General features: G+C 49.8%; 2 protein-coding genes across 3 annotated transcripts; one reads left to right on the top strand and one right to left on the bottom strand.

Moving 5' to 3' along the window:
- Positions 1–123: 123 nt before the first annotated feature.
- On the top strand, positions 124–8,180 carry LOC124481908 (ADP-ribosylation factor-binding protein GGA3-like). 2 transcript variants are annotated; one of them, XM_047042194.1, is made up of 16 exons: positions 124–384; positions 1,641–1,725; positions 2,387–2,462; positions 2,811–2,909; positions 3,159–3,282; positions 3,417–3,547; positions 3,637–3,717; positions 3,962–4,087; positions 4,671–4,869; positions 4,992–5,189; positions 5,477–5,523; positions 5,654–5,778; positions 6,367–6,467; positions 6,638–6,807; positions 6,908–7,018; positions 7,123–8,180. In XM_047042194.1, the coding sequence occupies exons 1-16, from the start codon at positions 342–344 to the stop codon at positions 7,231–7,233; spliced, it is 1,827 nt and encodes a 608-aa protein (XP_046898150.1). In that variant the 5' UTR covers positions 124–341; the 3' UTR covers positions 7,234–8,180. The 2 variants fall into 2 exon arrangements, with proteins under 2 accessions (XP_046898150.1, XP_046898151.1); XM_047042195.1 differs by having other exon boundaries at positions 130–384; positions 3,417–3,517.
- A 925-nt stretch (positions 8,181–9,105) lies between these two features.
- LOC124481985 (cAMP-specific 3',5'-cyclic phosphodiesterase 4D-like) lies at positions 9,106–13,505 on the bottom strand (the record flags this gene model as incomplete). Its single annotated transcript, XM_047042306.1, has 7 exons — positions 9,106–9,153; positions 10,245–10,502; positions 10,634–10,715; positions 11,316–11,416; positions 11,960–12,082; positions 13,215–13,369; positions 13,463–13,505. Coding segments are annotated over 7 exons (810 nt in total), but the record flags the coding sequence as incomplete, so codon positions are not given.
- Between the last annotated feature and the right edge of the window lie 5 nt (positions 13,506–13,510).

The following is a 13,510-nucleotide window of genomic DNA, read 5'->3' as shown; positions in this document are numbered from 1 at the left end:
AAGTTTCACTGTGGTGTTTGGGGCTCGTGCGTATCCCGTGATATTCATCTAAACGTTATATTTGTGTGGCATTTCATAGTCTAAAGTGTGACTTCTGCGAAAAACCACCTCCGTATTTCCTCTTTTGTTTACAAGTTTAAACCGTTCATCCGTTTCGAACGATATTTGTCATGCCCTAGCTAGAAGGCGGGGTTAAGCGTCTGACTTCAGACTTGGCGGAACGGGAGTCACATGTCGCGCTCTGGGTTGGGCTCGCTAGGTGACACTGCTGTTCGGAGAGACGGTTTGAAGACCGATAAGAAGACACCGAGGAGCAACGGAGAGGACAGTAGGCTACGGCCATGGCGACGGGCGATAGTGGAGAAACGTTAGAGTCGTGGCTCAGTAAGTGAAAATCAAACCGCAGTAAAACTTCTTACAAGTTGTTCATTTCCCCTTTCTGTATTGTGTTGTTTTGTTTGACACATCGTATATGGACCGAGACTGGATCAGAATAAGTTATTTGCTGAACCTACTGTTCAACATGAGTAAGATATTATATTCAATAACAAGTGCGCGTGAATTGAGGAAGTTCTGTCTGCAGACGTCTGCCAGCATAGTTGTCAGCTGACAATTCTCCAACAAAGTTCGGCATCGTCTTATAACGTTGAACACCATGTTATAAAACTCTCGTAGTCTTTACCATGTGATTACAACCATCGCACCATTTCCTCTATTCCTTTACGCACGAGTTGGTTTTGAAGATTTGATTTCGTAAACGGTTTTGTTTACGGACATCTAGCTATATCATATTTGGAACAGGAAGTTCTACCGTGCGCCCCGTCGTGCATGCGCTTCAACCAATATTACCCCGTCCCCCTGTCCCTGTAATTTCTGCATTTCGTTGTTGTGAAGCCCACGCGTAAGTTGTGCTCAGGAGGCACAGCTGCGCGAGTACCTCCAGATAACCCCAAACCTACTGAAATGCAAACCTCTCTCTGTCTCTCTCCCTTCCTCTCTCTCTCCCCCTTCCCCCCTCTCTCTCTCCCTCTCCCTCTCTCTCTCTCTCCCTTCATCTCTCTCTCCCCCCCGTTCCCCCCTCTCTCTCCTCCTTACCCTCCCTCTCTCTCTTCCTTCCCCTCCCTCCCTACCTCTCTCTCTCTCCTCCTTCCCCTCTCTCTCTCTCTCTCTCTCTCTCTCTCTCTCTCTCTCTCTCTCTCCTCCTTCCTCTCTCTCTCTCCTCCTTCCTCTCTCTCTCTCTCTCTCCCTCTCTCTCTCTCTCTCTCTCTCTCTCTCTCTCTCTCTCTCTCTCTCTCTCTCCTCCTTCCTCTTCCTCTCTCTCCTTCTCTCTCTCTCCTCCTTCCTCTCTCTCTCTCCTCCTTCCTCTCCCTCTCTCTCCTCCCCCCCCACCCCTCTCTCTCTTCCTTCCTCTCCCTCTTCTCTCTCTCTCTCTCTCTCTCTCTCTCTCTCTCTCTCTCTCTCTCTCTCTCTCTCTCTCTCTCTCTCTCTCTCTCTCTCTCCTCCTTCCTCTCTCTCTCTCTCCTCCTTCCTCTCCCTCTCTCTCTCTCTCTCTCTCTCTCTCTCTCTCTCTCTCTCTCTCTCTCTCTCTCTCCTCCTTCCTCTTCCTCTCTCTCTCCCTCTCTCTCTCTCTCTCTCCCCAGACCAAGCTACAGACCCCTCTAACCTAGAGCTCAGATGGGACTGCATCCAGGGATTCTACCAGCTGGTCAACACACACACATCTGGGTGAGACAGGGAGGGAGGGGGCAAACAGACAGGTAGCTGACATGCAGACAGGCAGGTAGCAGACAGACAGGCAGTTAGCAGACAGGCAGGCAGGTAGCAGACAGACAGGCAGTTAGCAGACAGACAGTTAGCAGACAGGCGGGCGGGTAGCAGACAGACAGACAGACAGGCAGTTAGCAGACAGGCAGGTAGCAGACAGACAGGCGGGTCGCAGACAGACAGGCGGGTAGCAGGCAGACAGGCAGGTAGCAGACAGACAAGCAGGTAGCAGTCAGACAGGCGGGTAGCAGACAGACTGGCAGGTAGCAGACAGACAGGCGGGTAGCAGACAGACAGAGAGGCAGGTAGCAGAGGCAGGTAGCAGACAGACAGAGAGGCAGGTAGCAGACAGAGAGGCAGGTACCATACAGACAGGCAGGCAGTTATCAGACAGACAGGCATGTAGTAGACAGGCAGACAGGCGGGTAGCAGACAGGCGGGTAGCAGACAGACAGGCGGGTAGCAGACAGACAGGCAGGTAGCAACTGAGTTGTGTCACAGTAGTGAGACGAGAGTGTCTGAGAGGGCCAGAACAGGGTGTGTGTGTGGGTGTGTGTACCACATGTCTGTGTGTGTTCTATGGCAGTATATATATATATACTAGGTGTGTGTGTGTGTCTAGTCCCCAGGTAGCTACCAGACTGCTGGCACACAAGATCCAGTCTCCTCAAGCCAGAGAGGCTCTGCAAGCTCTCACTGTAAGAACACACACACACACCGTAAACACATGCACACACACACACCATAAACACATGCACACACACACACCGTAAACACATGCACACACACACACCATAAACACATGGCTAATTGTCAAGGCTGATATTCCCAACATTCCAGTGTTTCCACAGGGTTGTCATGGTTATCTTTTTTCGTCATGGTAATCAGTAATTCTGTCTCTGGATAGTCAGGTGATGGTTAATGTAAGGTCGTAACTTCCAGTTTGGATCATGCAGACACTAAATCACTTCCTGTAGAACCCTCACATCACTTCCTGTTCTTGTGTGTGTGTGTGTCTCATGCCAGCATTCTCCTGTGTTCTCCAGGTTCTGGAGGCGTGTATGAACAACTGTGGCCAGCGGTTCCACAGTGAGGCCACCAAGTTCCGCTTCCTCAACGAGATGATAAAAGTCCTCTCTCCCAAGGTAGCCCTGACCCCTGACGCTTAAACTTGCAGTGACACCTAACCCCTATAGGAATCTTAATACTTTGATTAGATGAGAGCTGAACTGAGATGATGACATGATGACCATGATGCACCAACCACAGGACTTTAAAGAGTGGTCACTCTAGCGAAGAGTTCTGTGTGTGTGTGTTTGAGTGCTTGTACTTGTGTGTGTGTGTATCCTGTGTGTATCCTGTGTGTCCTGTGTGTGTCTGTCCTGTGGTGCCAGTACCTGGGCCAGTGGAGCCCAGAGCAGGTGAAGGAGAAGGTGAGAGAGGTTCTGTACAGCTGGACTGTGTGGCTGAAGGATCTGCCCAAGGTCCAGGAGGCCTACAGCATGCTAAAGAAACAAGGTACACTGCAACACTAGAACCCTGAAGAACATTATGTAGAGCTCTCTACATTGATATTTTCTTAACTCATCATATTCTTTTATCTAAAGTGACGTACAAATAGTGCATGCTTGTGTGTGTGTGTGTGTCCTCAGGTCTGGTGAAGAAGGACCCTGTGCTGCCAGTCACCATGGTGATGCCCCCCCCCTCCAAGAGGACCCAGGACTCTGTCTTTGACCAGGAAGACAAGGCCAAGGTGTGTGTGTCATGGTGTGTGTGTGTCAGGGTGAGTAAGGGCTACTATAATATATGAATGTGAATTTCTGGTTGTTTTCTGTAGATAACATTGTGCGTGTGTGTGATGGTGTGTGTTAGTTACTGGCAAGGTTACTGAACAGCAATCGTGCAGAAGACCTACAAACAGCCAACAGACTGATCAAGCATACCATTAAAGAGGTGAGGCCCCCCCCCCCCCCCCTTACAATGTGAGCTGGTTGTGATGTATACTGAAAATAGTCCCAATTATTTTGAGGGGATTTTGAATGGAAGTGCCAACCAAACCACAGCAATGGACACTACATTATTTGTATTTTAGTTTGTGCGGAACCACATATTGCTTTAGTTGTGGTCCCTGTCTATTTCAGTTCACATCTTATTTTTAGTTCACCATAGCAATCTTGGTGTGTGTGTGTGTGTGCAGGAGCAGGAGCGTGTGGACAGGGTCTCCAGGCGTGTGTGTGTGCTGGAGGAAGTGGAATGTTGCACCAGGGAACTCACAACTCTGCTGGACTCTGGAGACACCACACTGCACTCCGAGCACATGAAGGTGTGTGTGTGTGTGTGTACGCTTCCTGTGTGGGAGAAATTGATGTCATTGGTGTTTGTGTGTGAAAACTTTTGAGAGTGTGTGTGGACGACCCCCTGCTGTGTGTGTGTGTGTGTGGACGACCCCCTGCTGTGTGTGTGTGTGTGGACGACCCCCTGCTGTGTGTGTGTGTGTGTGTGGACGACCCCCTGCTGTGTGTGTGTGTGTGGCCGACCCCCTGCTGTGTGTGTGTGTGTGGACGACCCCCTGCTGTGTGTGTGTGTGTGTGTGTGGACGACCCCCTGCTGTGTGTGTGTGGACGACCCCCTGCTGTGTGTGTGTGGACGACCCCTGCTGTGTGTGTGTGTGGACGACCCCCTTCTGTGTGTGTGTGTGGACGACCCCCTGGTGTGTGCGTGTGTGTGTGTGTGTGTGGACGACCCCCTGCTGTGTGTGTGTGGACGACCCCCTGCTGTGTGTGTGTGTGTGTGGACGACCCCCTGCTGTGTGTGTGTGTGTGTGTGGACGACCCCCTGCTGTGTGTAATCTCCCCCGGCCTCACACACACACCTGTGTGCACGGTGGCCCCGCCCCCTTCCTGCAGCTCCTGTACGAGCGCTGTGATAGGCTACGGCCCAACCTGTTCCGCCTGGCCAGCGACACTGTGGACGATGACTCGGCTCTGGCTCAGATCCTCTCGGCCAATGACGAGCTGACGCAGGCGGTTAACGCCTACAGAGACAGGGTGGCGACCAGTGGGAAGGGGGGAGGGGCCAAGCAGAATGGTAGCCATGATAACAGAGGTTGGTCGATGTTTTTATATCCTTATTTATGTGTGTGTGTTTTCCTGTTTTCTCCTCCACAAGGGTTCACCCTCTCTGTTTCTCCTTCTCTCCCCCTCCCTCCACCCCCTCTCTCTTTCCAGATTCCCTCAGTCCCAAAGAGATAAAGAGTTACCACCTGATAGACTTGTCATCTCTGGACTCAGTCTTCCCTCCTCCCCCCTCCAGCATCCTCCCCCCCTCTTCCTCCCTCCCCCTATCTTCCTCCCTCCCCCCTCCTACCTTCCGCCCTCGGCTGGAAAGCAACCTTCTCAGTCTGGAAGAAGAACTCAACACTCTGGGTAGGTGTGGAGATGCTCTCTCTTTGTCTCTCTCTGTCTTTCTGCCTCTCTCTCCCTCTTTCTCTTTCACTCTATCTCCCTCCCTCTCTCCCCTGCCTCTCTCTCTCCTCCCTCCCTTTCTCCCTCCCTCTCTCCCTCCCTTTTTCCCTCTCCCCTCTGCCTCTCTCTCCCTCTCTCCTCCCTCTCTCTCCCCTCTGCCTCTCTCTCTCCCTTTCTCTCTTCCCACCTTCTCATTCTATATCTCTTTCTCCTCTCTCTTCCTCTCCCTCTCTCTCTCTCTCTCTCAGGTCTGGATGATGGGATCGTCAGGTCCTTCTCAGGAGACTTGCTGCAGGTAACTGAGTCAGCTGATGGGAGCATCAGGTCCTTCTCAGGAGACGTAAACTGAAATACAAAGATAGTATTAAGACTATAAAGTTGTCTTGGCCCAACTGTGATCATAATCTCTGATTCCCCCCTTGTAGCTGTGTGGCTCTGTGTCTGAGCAGGCTGGAGAGAGGGCCCTCTGCAGGGAGGGGGTGTCCAGGAGGACAGAGCCCTGCCTGGTGGCTCGAGGTGAAGAAGGGGGCGGGTCCTGGGAAGACTGCTGGTGAGGAGGGGGAGAGGGGGAGCAGGAGGGAGGGGGAGAGAGGGGGCAGGGTGAAGAGAGAGAGAGAGAGGGCAGGGTGAAGAGAGAGAGAGGGAGGGCAGGTTGAAGAGAGAGAGAGGGCAGGTTGAAGAGAGAGAGAGGGCAGGGTGAAGAGAGAGAGAGAGGGCAGGTTGAAGAGAGAGAGAGAGGGCAGGGTGAAGAGAGAGAGAGGGCAGGGTGAAGAAAGAGAGAGGGCAGGGTGAAGAGAGAGAGAGAGGGCAGGGTGAAGAGAGAGAGGGCAGGGTGAAGAGAGAGAGAGGGCAGGGTGAAGAGAGAGAGAGAGAGAGAGAGAGAGAGGGCAGGGTGAAGAGAGAGAGAGAGAGAGAGAGAGAGAGAGAGAGGGCAGCGTGAAGTGAGAGACAGGCCAGGGGGAAGAGAGAGAGAGGGCAGGGTGAAGAGAGAGAGGAAAAAGGGGGAGAGAAAAGAGGCAGAGTAGGAAGGAAGAATGAAAAGAGCGATGAGAAGAGTGACAGAGAGGGAAACATCAAGGGTTTTCATTCGTTAATTTTTTTATACACATTCCCACATGATTGGCTCTTCTCTTTCCAGGGCGGTTCCTCCGACTCAACCAATCAGTTTGTCAGGATCTAGCCAGCCAATGAGGGTTTCTCTAGCAGATATCCATGTTCCTCTGCAGTCCATTAGACCTAGTAAGTTCATAACATTTTCATGAAATATATAAATGTTTGTAAAAATACATTTGATAAAAGATTACATTGAATTAAAATCAAGTTGATGTGATGGAGATAAATAAATGGGAAAATGTGATTGCGCGACATCCCCCTTCAGAAAATGTCTTCTTCCTGGTTGTCTCTGATAGGCCGACTGGAGCCAATCACGGTTTTCGACCAGAGCGGGGTCCATGTCTCCCTACATTTTGCCAAGGATACGCCCCCAGGACACTCAAACGTTGCCGTGGTAATCGTCTCCACAGTGAACACTTCCCCTCTTCCTGTGAAAGACTTCATGTTCCAGGCTGCTGTTCCCAAGGTAACGACGTCAGCTGACCAACGACCCTGTATTTCGTCAGACCCTTCCTATAGTGGCTCCATCTTTTCTGTTTTGATTGACACCTTCCTCCTCCAATCAGACAATGCAGGTGAAGCTGCAGCCCCCGCCTGGCCAGGACCTGCCCTCCTACAAGCCCCTCCTCCCCCCTGCCTCTCTCTCCCAGATACTCCTATTGGCCAATCCCCAGAGGGTGAGTAGAAAGGGGTTTGCTTTTGGCCAGGGTAAATGAATATTATATCCAGACAGAGTGTAACAGTGCCCCCTCCTCCCCCCCCCCCCCCCCCCCCCCCCCAGCGTAAGGTGCGTCTGCGGTACAGGGTGTCTCTTCTCCATGGCAACCAGCTGCTCAGAGAGACCGGGGAGCTGGAGGAGTTTCCAGACTGGTCTTGCTGGGTCGGACTCTAGAACCCTGACCTCTGACCCTTCTAGAACACTGACCTGACCCTTCTAGAATCCTGAACTCTGATCCTTCTAGAACCCTGACCTGACCCTTCTATAATACTGAACAGACCCTTCTAGAACCCTGACCTGACCCTTCTAGAACCCTGAACTCTGATCCTTCTAGAACCCTGACCTCTGACCCTTCTAGAACACTGACCTGACCCTTCTAGAATCCTGAACTCTGATCCTTCTAGAACCCTGACCTGACCCTTCTATAATACTGAACAGACCCTTCTAGAACCCTGACCTGACCCTTCTAGAACCCTGGCCTGACCCTTCTAGAACCCTGACCTGACCCTTCTAGAACCCTGAACTCTGATCCTTCTAGAACCCTGGCCTGACCCTTCTAGAACCCTGGCCTGACCCTTCTAGAACCCTGAACTCTTATTCTCCAAAACCTGTACCTTGACCCTTCTTGAACCCTGACCAGATCTTCCAGAACACCCAAAGAACTTTCTATAATCCAAGCAAAACCTTTCAGAGCCGCGCCAAGCAGTTTCTAGGACCTTCCACAACTCCAATGTGGAACAGTTCCAACCTCAAATGAAGACAGTATTGGAAACTTAATGAAGTCATGTTCTGGAAACAACTGTGTGTGTGTGTGTGTGTGTGTGTGTGTAACTCCTAGCAGACTTGTAGAGCTCTGAGATCAACATCTATTTATTTAATATTTGAAGTGTTCATCCTGCTATTCAGTCTGTCTGGCATCTCTTTCTATGCCTTTTGGTACTGTGTGTGTGTGTGAGGAGGGATGGGGTGTGTGTATGTGTGTCTCTGCATGACTACGCTTTGATGCCAAAACCCCCTATAGCCAACCAGCAGGACCTGTTTGGTCACCTGACTGCTGAATGAGGAAGTGTGTGTGTGTCTCAGGTTCTTTTATGAGCTCATTAATAAAACATTTTATCTGAGGCATGTTCATTATTATTTATTGACATCAGCAGATTAAAATACACAATTATTATTCAGTAAATGTGTGTAACACATATGTAATAACAAGACATGGATCTCAGGACGTGTGTGTACAGGGGTGGGTAAAGTGCCAATCACAGATTAACAATAGAAACACAGTAGAGGAAGACTTTCCCTGCCCCCCACCCCTCCTCAAACACACACACACAACCCCTATCACACACACACACAACCCCTATCATACACCACACACACACACATCCAACCCCTCCACACACACAATCTACCCCCCACCCCTTCTCTCTCGCACACACCCCTAACAGTCCCATGATGCATTGCTTTATTGATGTAGGTGTAGACTAGGGTGAATATATCAAGGTTGAGACAATGACGTCATCGCAAAGAGAACGTCATGGGACCAGTGCAAACTCATCACCCATAGCAACAGAAACCTAAATTAGCTAAAGGCTAACTTTTGCTCATCCTTTCAATCAACCACAATGCACTGAAGTAGCAAGGTAGCAGGTTAGCCAGGTAGCAGGTTAGCCACGTAGCAGGTTAGCCAGGTAGCAGGTTAGCCAGGTAGCAGGTTAGCCAAATAGCCAACACTGGCCCCATGTCCGTGTCCATGAGCAAAACACTTTCTCAAAACACTCAAAGGCTCATCGGTAATTACCAAACATCTCCCTTCATGTGTTCATCCCAGTAATCACCAAACATCTCCTTCATGTGTTCATCCCAGTAATCACCAAACATCTGCTCCTTCATGTGTTCATCCCAGTAATCACCAAACATCTCCTTCATGTGTTCATTCCAGTAATCACCAAACATCTGCTCCTTCGTGTGTTCATCCCAGGACAAAAGCAGGTATTGGATCAGCTGTTATACCCTGCAGGCTCTAACAGGCACAACCAGGACAACCCTTCACAGTTCTAGAACATTCATGAAGTTCTTGAATATCTTATGAATTTTCTGTTCCGACAAAAATGGAAGAAAAAAAACAAAGGACACTGGTCAGAGTGTCTCTTGAGTGTCATGGTGTGTGTGTGTGTCCGGCAGGGAACACCTCCAGCTTTTGCATGCTCTTACAAGAGTGTGTGTTTCACTGTTTATGGTCCAGAGTGCTACAAAAGGTTGATAAAACAAGTTCCCCCTCGTCCCTAGGTCCCATGGCAGTGATGATTGTACAGATGCACGATGTGTATTGTAGTCAAATTGTAGTCATCCCGTTTTTTCCTCCCGTTTTTTCTCTTCATGTCTTCTGTCATCTTCAGTCCATCCACTGTCACTTCACCTCTCCAGCTGTCCCGCTCTCTCACCTCCTTCACTTTCCTATCTAGCTCTCTCCCTCTCTCCCTCTCCATACTTTCTCTCTCCCTCTTTTCTCCCATCCTTCACATTCTCATCTATCAAGCTTCCTTTTTATGATCTATCAATAATTAGCTTTCCTCCCCATTTTCCTCTTCACCCTCCTTCCCCTCCTCCTCCTTCTCACCATCGTTCTCCTCTTCCTCTTGTATTGCCTCTTTCACCTCTTCCTTCTCTCCCTCCTGTTCACCCTCCACATCCTCCTCCTCTTCCTCCTCCCATTCACCCTCCTCTTTCCCCTCCTCCACCTCTTTCTCCTCCTCTCCTACTTCTACCAAGTCATCTTCCTCTCCTCCATCCCATGCGTCTCTTGCCTCCTCAACCTCTCTTCCTCCCTCCCCTTCACTTCCTTCCTCATCCTCCCATTCTCCTCCTCCCTCCCCCTCCCCCTCTCCTCTTCCTTCCTCTTCTCCCTCTGCTTCCCCCTCTCCTTCCTCTCCTCTTCCTTCCTCTTCCCCTTCTTCTCCTCCCTCCTCCTCCCCCTCTCCTTCCTCTCCTCCTCCTTCCTCTTCCCCCTCTTCTCCTCCCTCCTCCTCCCCCTCTCCTCCTCCCTCCTCCTCCCCCTCTCGTTCTCCCTCTTCCTCCCCTCCTGCCTCCGCACCACAACAATAGAATTCTCCATTGTGGTTCTCCTGATCTTGGTGCTGCTCCATCTTCTCCTCTCCGTCTCCTCCTGGCTCCTCTCCCTCCCCCACCTCCTCCCCCCTCCTCAACCCCCCATTCTGGTTGTGATAGGCATGGCTGTGGCCGTTCTCCAGGTCCTCCATGCTGAACTGGAAGCGGGGCCTGTGCTGGAGGTGTCTGTCCGGGGGAGGAGAGGGCGACTGGGGCACGGTGCTGAGGTACCACTCCCTGTTGTCCTCCAGGGTGTCCAGCAGCTCCTGGGCATCTGGGTGCACCAGGTCTGCCCACGTCTCCCACAGGGGGTGGGCAATGTAGTCTATAAACCCCACCTGGAGAGGAGAGGAGGATGACAGAAAGATGAAGTCTATAAACTCCACCTGGAGGGGAGGGGAGGAGCAGGGCAGGGGAGGGGAGAGGAGGGTGGAAGGCAGGGAGACTGAGACGAGTGTGTGTGTGTCACCTGACTCTTCTCCACAGAAGCAGTGTGTTTGTCACACATGGGGCTGATCTCGATCCCCTGCTCCCTCTCCTTGTCCCCCTGCCTGGAAGACATATCAACCAATCAACAAAGATGGACTGTACTTAGTAGATTTTTCTGGTATCAGTACATTACAATTTATTTTTCAGATTTTTTAACACTGCGGTTACACTGCGGTTACACTGCTGTTACACTGTGGTTACATTACGGTTACACTGTGGTTATACTGCTGTTACACTGCTGTTACACTGTGGTTACACTGCGGTTACATTGTGGTTACACTGTTACGCTATTGTTACACTGTGGTTAGACTGTGGTTACACTGTTACACTGCTGTTACACTGCTGTTACACTGTGGTCACACTGTGGTCACACTGTGGTCACACTGTTATGTCATTACACTGTTGTTTGTTACACTGTTGTTAAATATCTTATCTCTTAAATATTCAAGACAGACTTTAGTTCTAATCTGTATTTGGTGGCATGATCTTTCTCTCCTTTCAAAAAAAAAAGTTTTGGAAAAAAAGTTTGGAAAGGTTTAACATTTTAAAAACAACGTTTGAATTTTTTTTGTGTCGTGTTGGAATAATGTGTTGGGGGTTGAAAAAAAAATCTAAAAAAGTTTGGAACAAAAAATCTATCTATCCTTCCGTCCCTCTCTAACCTGAAGAACTCCTCCATGATGCGTTCTGTCCACAGGCGGTAGATAGCCAGGGGCTTTGTGGGGTTACTGAGGTCTGCACAGTGAACCATGTTCCTCAGCACCTACACACACACACACACCATACACACACACACACACCATACACACACACACACACACAAACACATACAAGCACACAGGGTCATGTCAGTAGCTAGGACCGACACACATTTACATGTAGTCATTTAGCAGACACTTTTGTCCAGAGCGACTTACAGTAAGTACAGGGACATTCCCCAGAGGCAAGTAGGGTGCCTTGCCCACACAACATCATTTGTCACGGCCGGGAATCGAACCAACCTTCTGATTGGTAGCTTGATTCCCTAACCGCCATCTGACCCCCCTAACACACACACAGGGTCATGTGCTTGGACATGTCAGCAGCTAGGACCTACACACACACAGGGTCATGTGCTTGGACATGTCAGCAGCTAGGACCTACACACACACAGGGTCATGTGCTTGGACATGTCAGCAGCTAGGACCTACACACACACAGGGTCATGTGCTTGGACATGTCAGCAGCTAGGACCTACACACACACAGGGTCATGTGCTTGGACATGTCAGCAGCTAGGACCTACACACACACACACACAGACCCACCTGGATGTGTTCGGTGTACTGGTCTAACAGCAGAACTCCTGAGCTGGTCACCTTCTTGGTCTCCACCATGGTCTTCAGATCAGCCAGCAGGGTCATGTGCTTGGACATGTCAGTAGCTAGGACCTACACACACACACACACACACACACACAGGGTAATGTGCAAACTACAAACTCTTTACATTTCTACAGAATGGAAACATTGGGCCTCATTCTCTAACATTTTCCTAAGTTTCTTCTGAATTGTTTCTTACGGGCTTCGGAAGAACAACGTAAGAAAAAGACATCCGCCAAATTCATGAACGCTTGAAAATGTGTTCCTACGCAGCAGAAGTTTTCTGAGCTGTGCTTCCCGGGAAGAGTTTTCTTCAGTTGAAAGCGCGTCCTCGTGCTCCTGAATTTGCATACATACACGCCCCGACAGCTCCTTAAAATGGCACGCAACAGCAGTGACGTGTGCAGTCAGAATCAACACAATTAGGAAAGCAACAGGAACGCAAGTTATGTCCAAGCGAAAAGCAACCGGTGCACAGGTGCAACATCATACCAGTAAGATGAGCAGTGGAATTGTTCTCCACTGGATCTAACAGTGTGCACACTAAGAAAGGTTAAATATTATCATTATTTAAATCCGAGGATGTCTGTCATGGCAAGCCGTTTGATCATTTAACCAATGAATTGTTGATATCCAAAATTCGAATTGTTGATATCCAAAATGCAATTCTTGATATTCAGAATTCGAATTTTGGATGTCAACAATTCATTGGTTAAATGATAAAACGGCTTGCCATAGTCTGTAGAGTTGATGTGAACTCAATCACCAACGATTTCTCATAACTTTATTAACACTTCAAACACAGAGAGTTTTTCTTAAATGCGATTCCTTTGATCCTTGTGGTTTTTTCAGGAGCACGAGGACGCGCTTTCAACTCAAGACAACTCTTCCCGGGGAGCACAGCTCAGAAAACTTCTGCTGCGTAGGAACACATTTTCAAGCGTTCATGAATTTGGCGGATGTCTTTTTCTTACGTTGTTTTTCCGAAGCCCGTAAGAAACAATTCAGAAGAAACTTCAGAAAATGTTCGAGAATGAGGCCCAATCTTTTTATCATGAAATATTATGAACACAAAGTCCCAGCATTCTCATCGGTGGCCCCTCCTCCTTCCTGCAGACTGGGCTGTGATAGGTGGAGGCCCATCCTCCTCCCTGCAGACTGGGCTGTGATAGGTGGAGGTGTGTGTTTGTGTGAGTCTCACCATGTCAATGACAAGCTTGCGGAGGGACTGTCTCTGCTTCTTGGGAAGGTTCTGGAAGATGTCACAGTTGGGCTCCTGCAGCAGCTTGAAGCCCACGGCCAGGTGGTGGTTCTCCAGGACCGACGAGTCGTTATACATGAGGGCCAGCTCCGAGTCTGCACACACACACACATTGCTGTGTGTGGTTTGTGTGTCTGCCCAATGTTCGTGTGCACAGTTTGTGTGTGTGTGTGTGAGTGTGAACTCACTAGTGTTGATGAGGAACTGGTTGGAGACTCCAGGGTGGTCAACATCAT

The sequence above is a fragment of the Hypomesus transpacificus genome, chromosome 19 (assembly GCF_021917145.1).
Source record: "Hypomesus transpacificus isolate Combined female chromosome 19, fHypTra1, whole genome shotgun sequence".
Taxonomy (NCBI): Eukaryota; Metazoa; Chordata; class Actinopteri; order Osmeriformes; family Osmeridae; genus Hypomesus; species Hypomesus transpacificus.
Note: the sequence above shows the minus strand (reverse complement) of the source record. Positions and strands in the feature narration are given on the sequence as shown.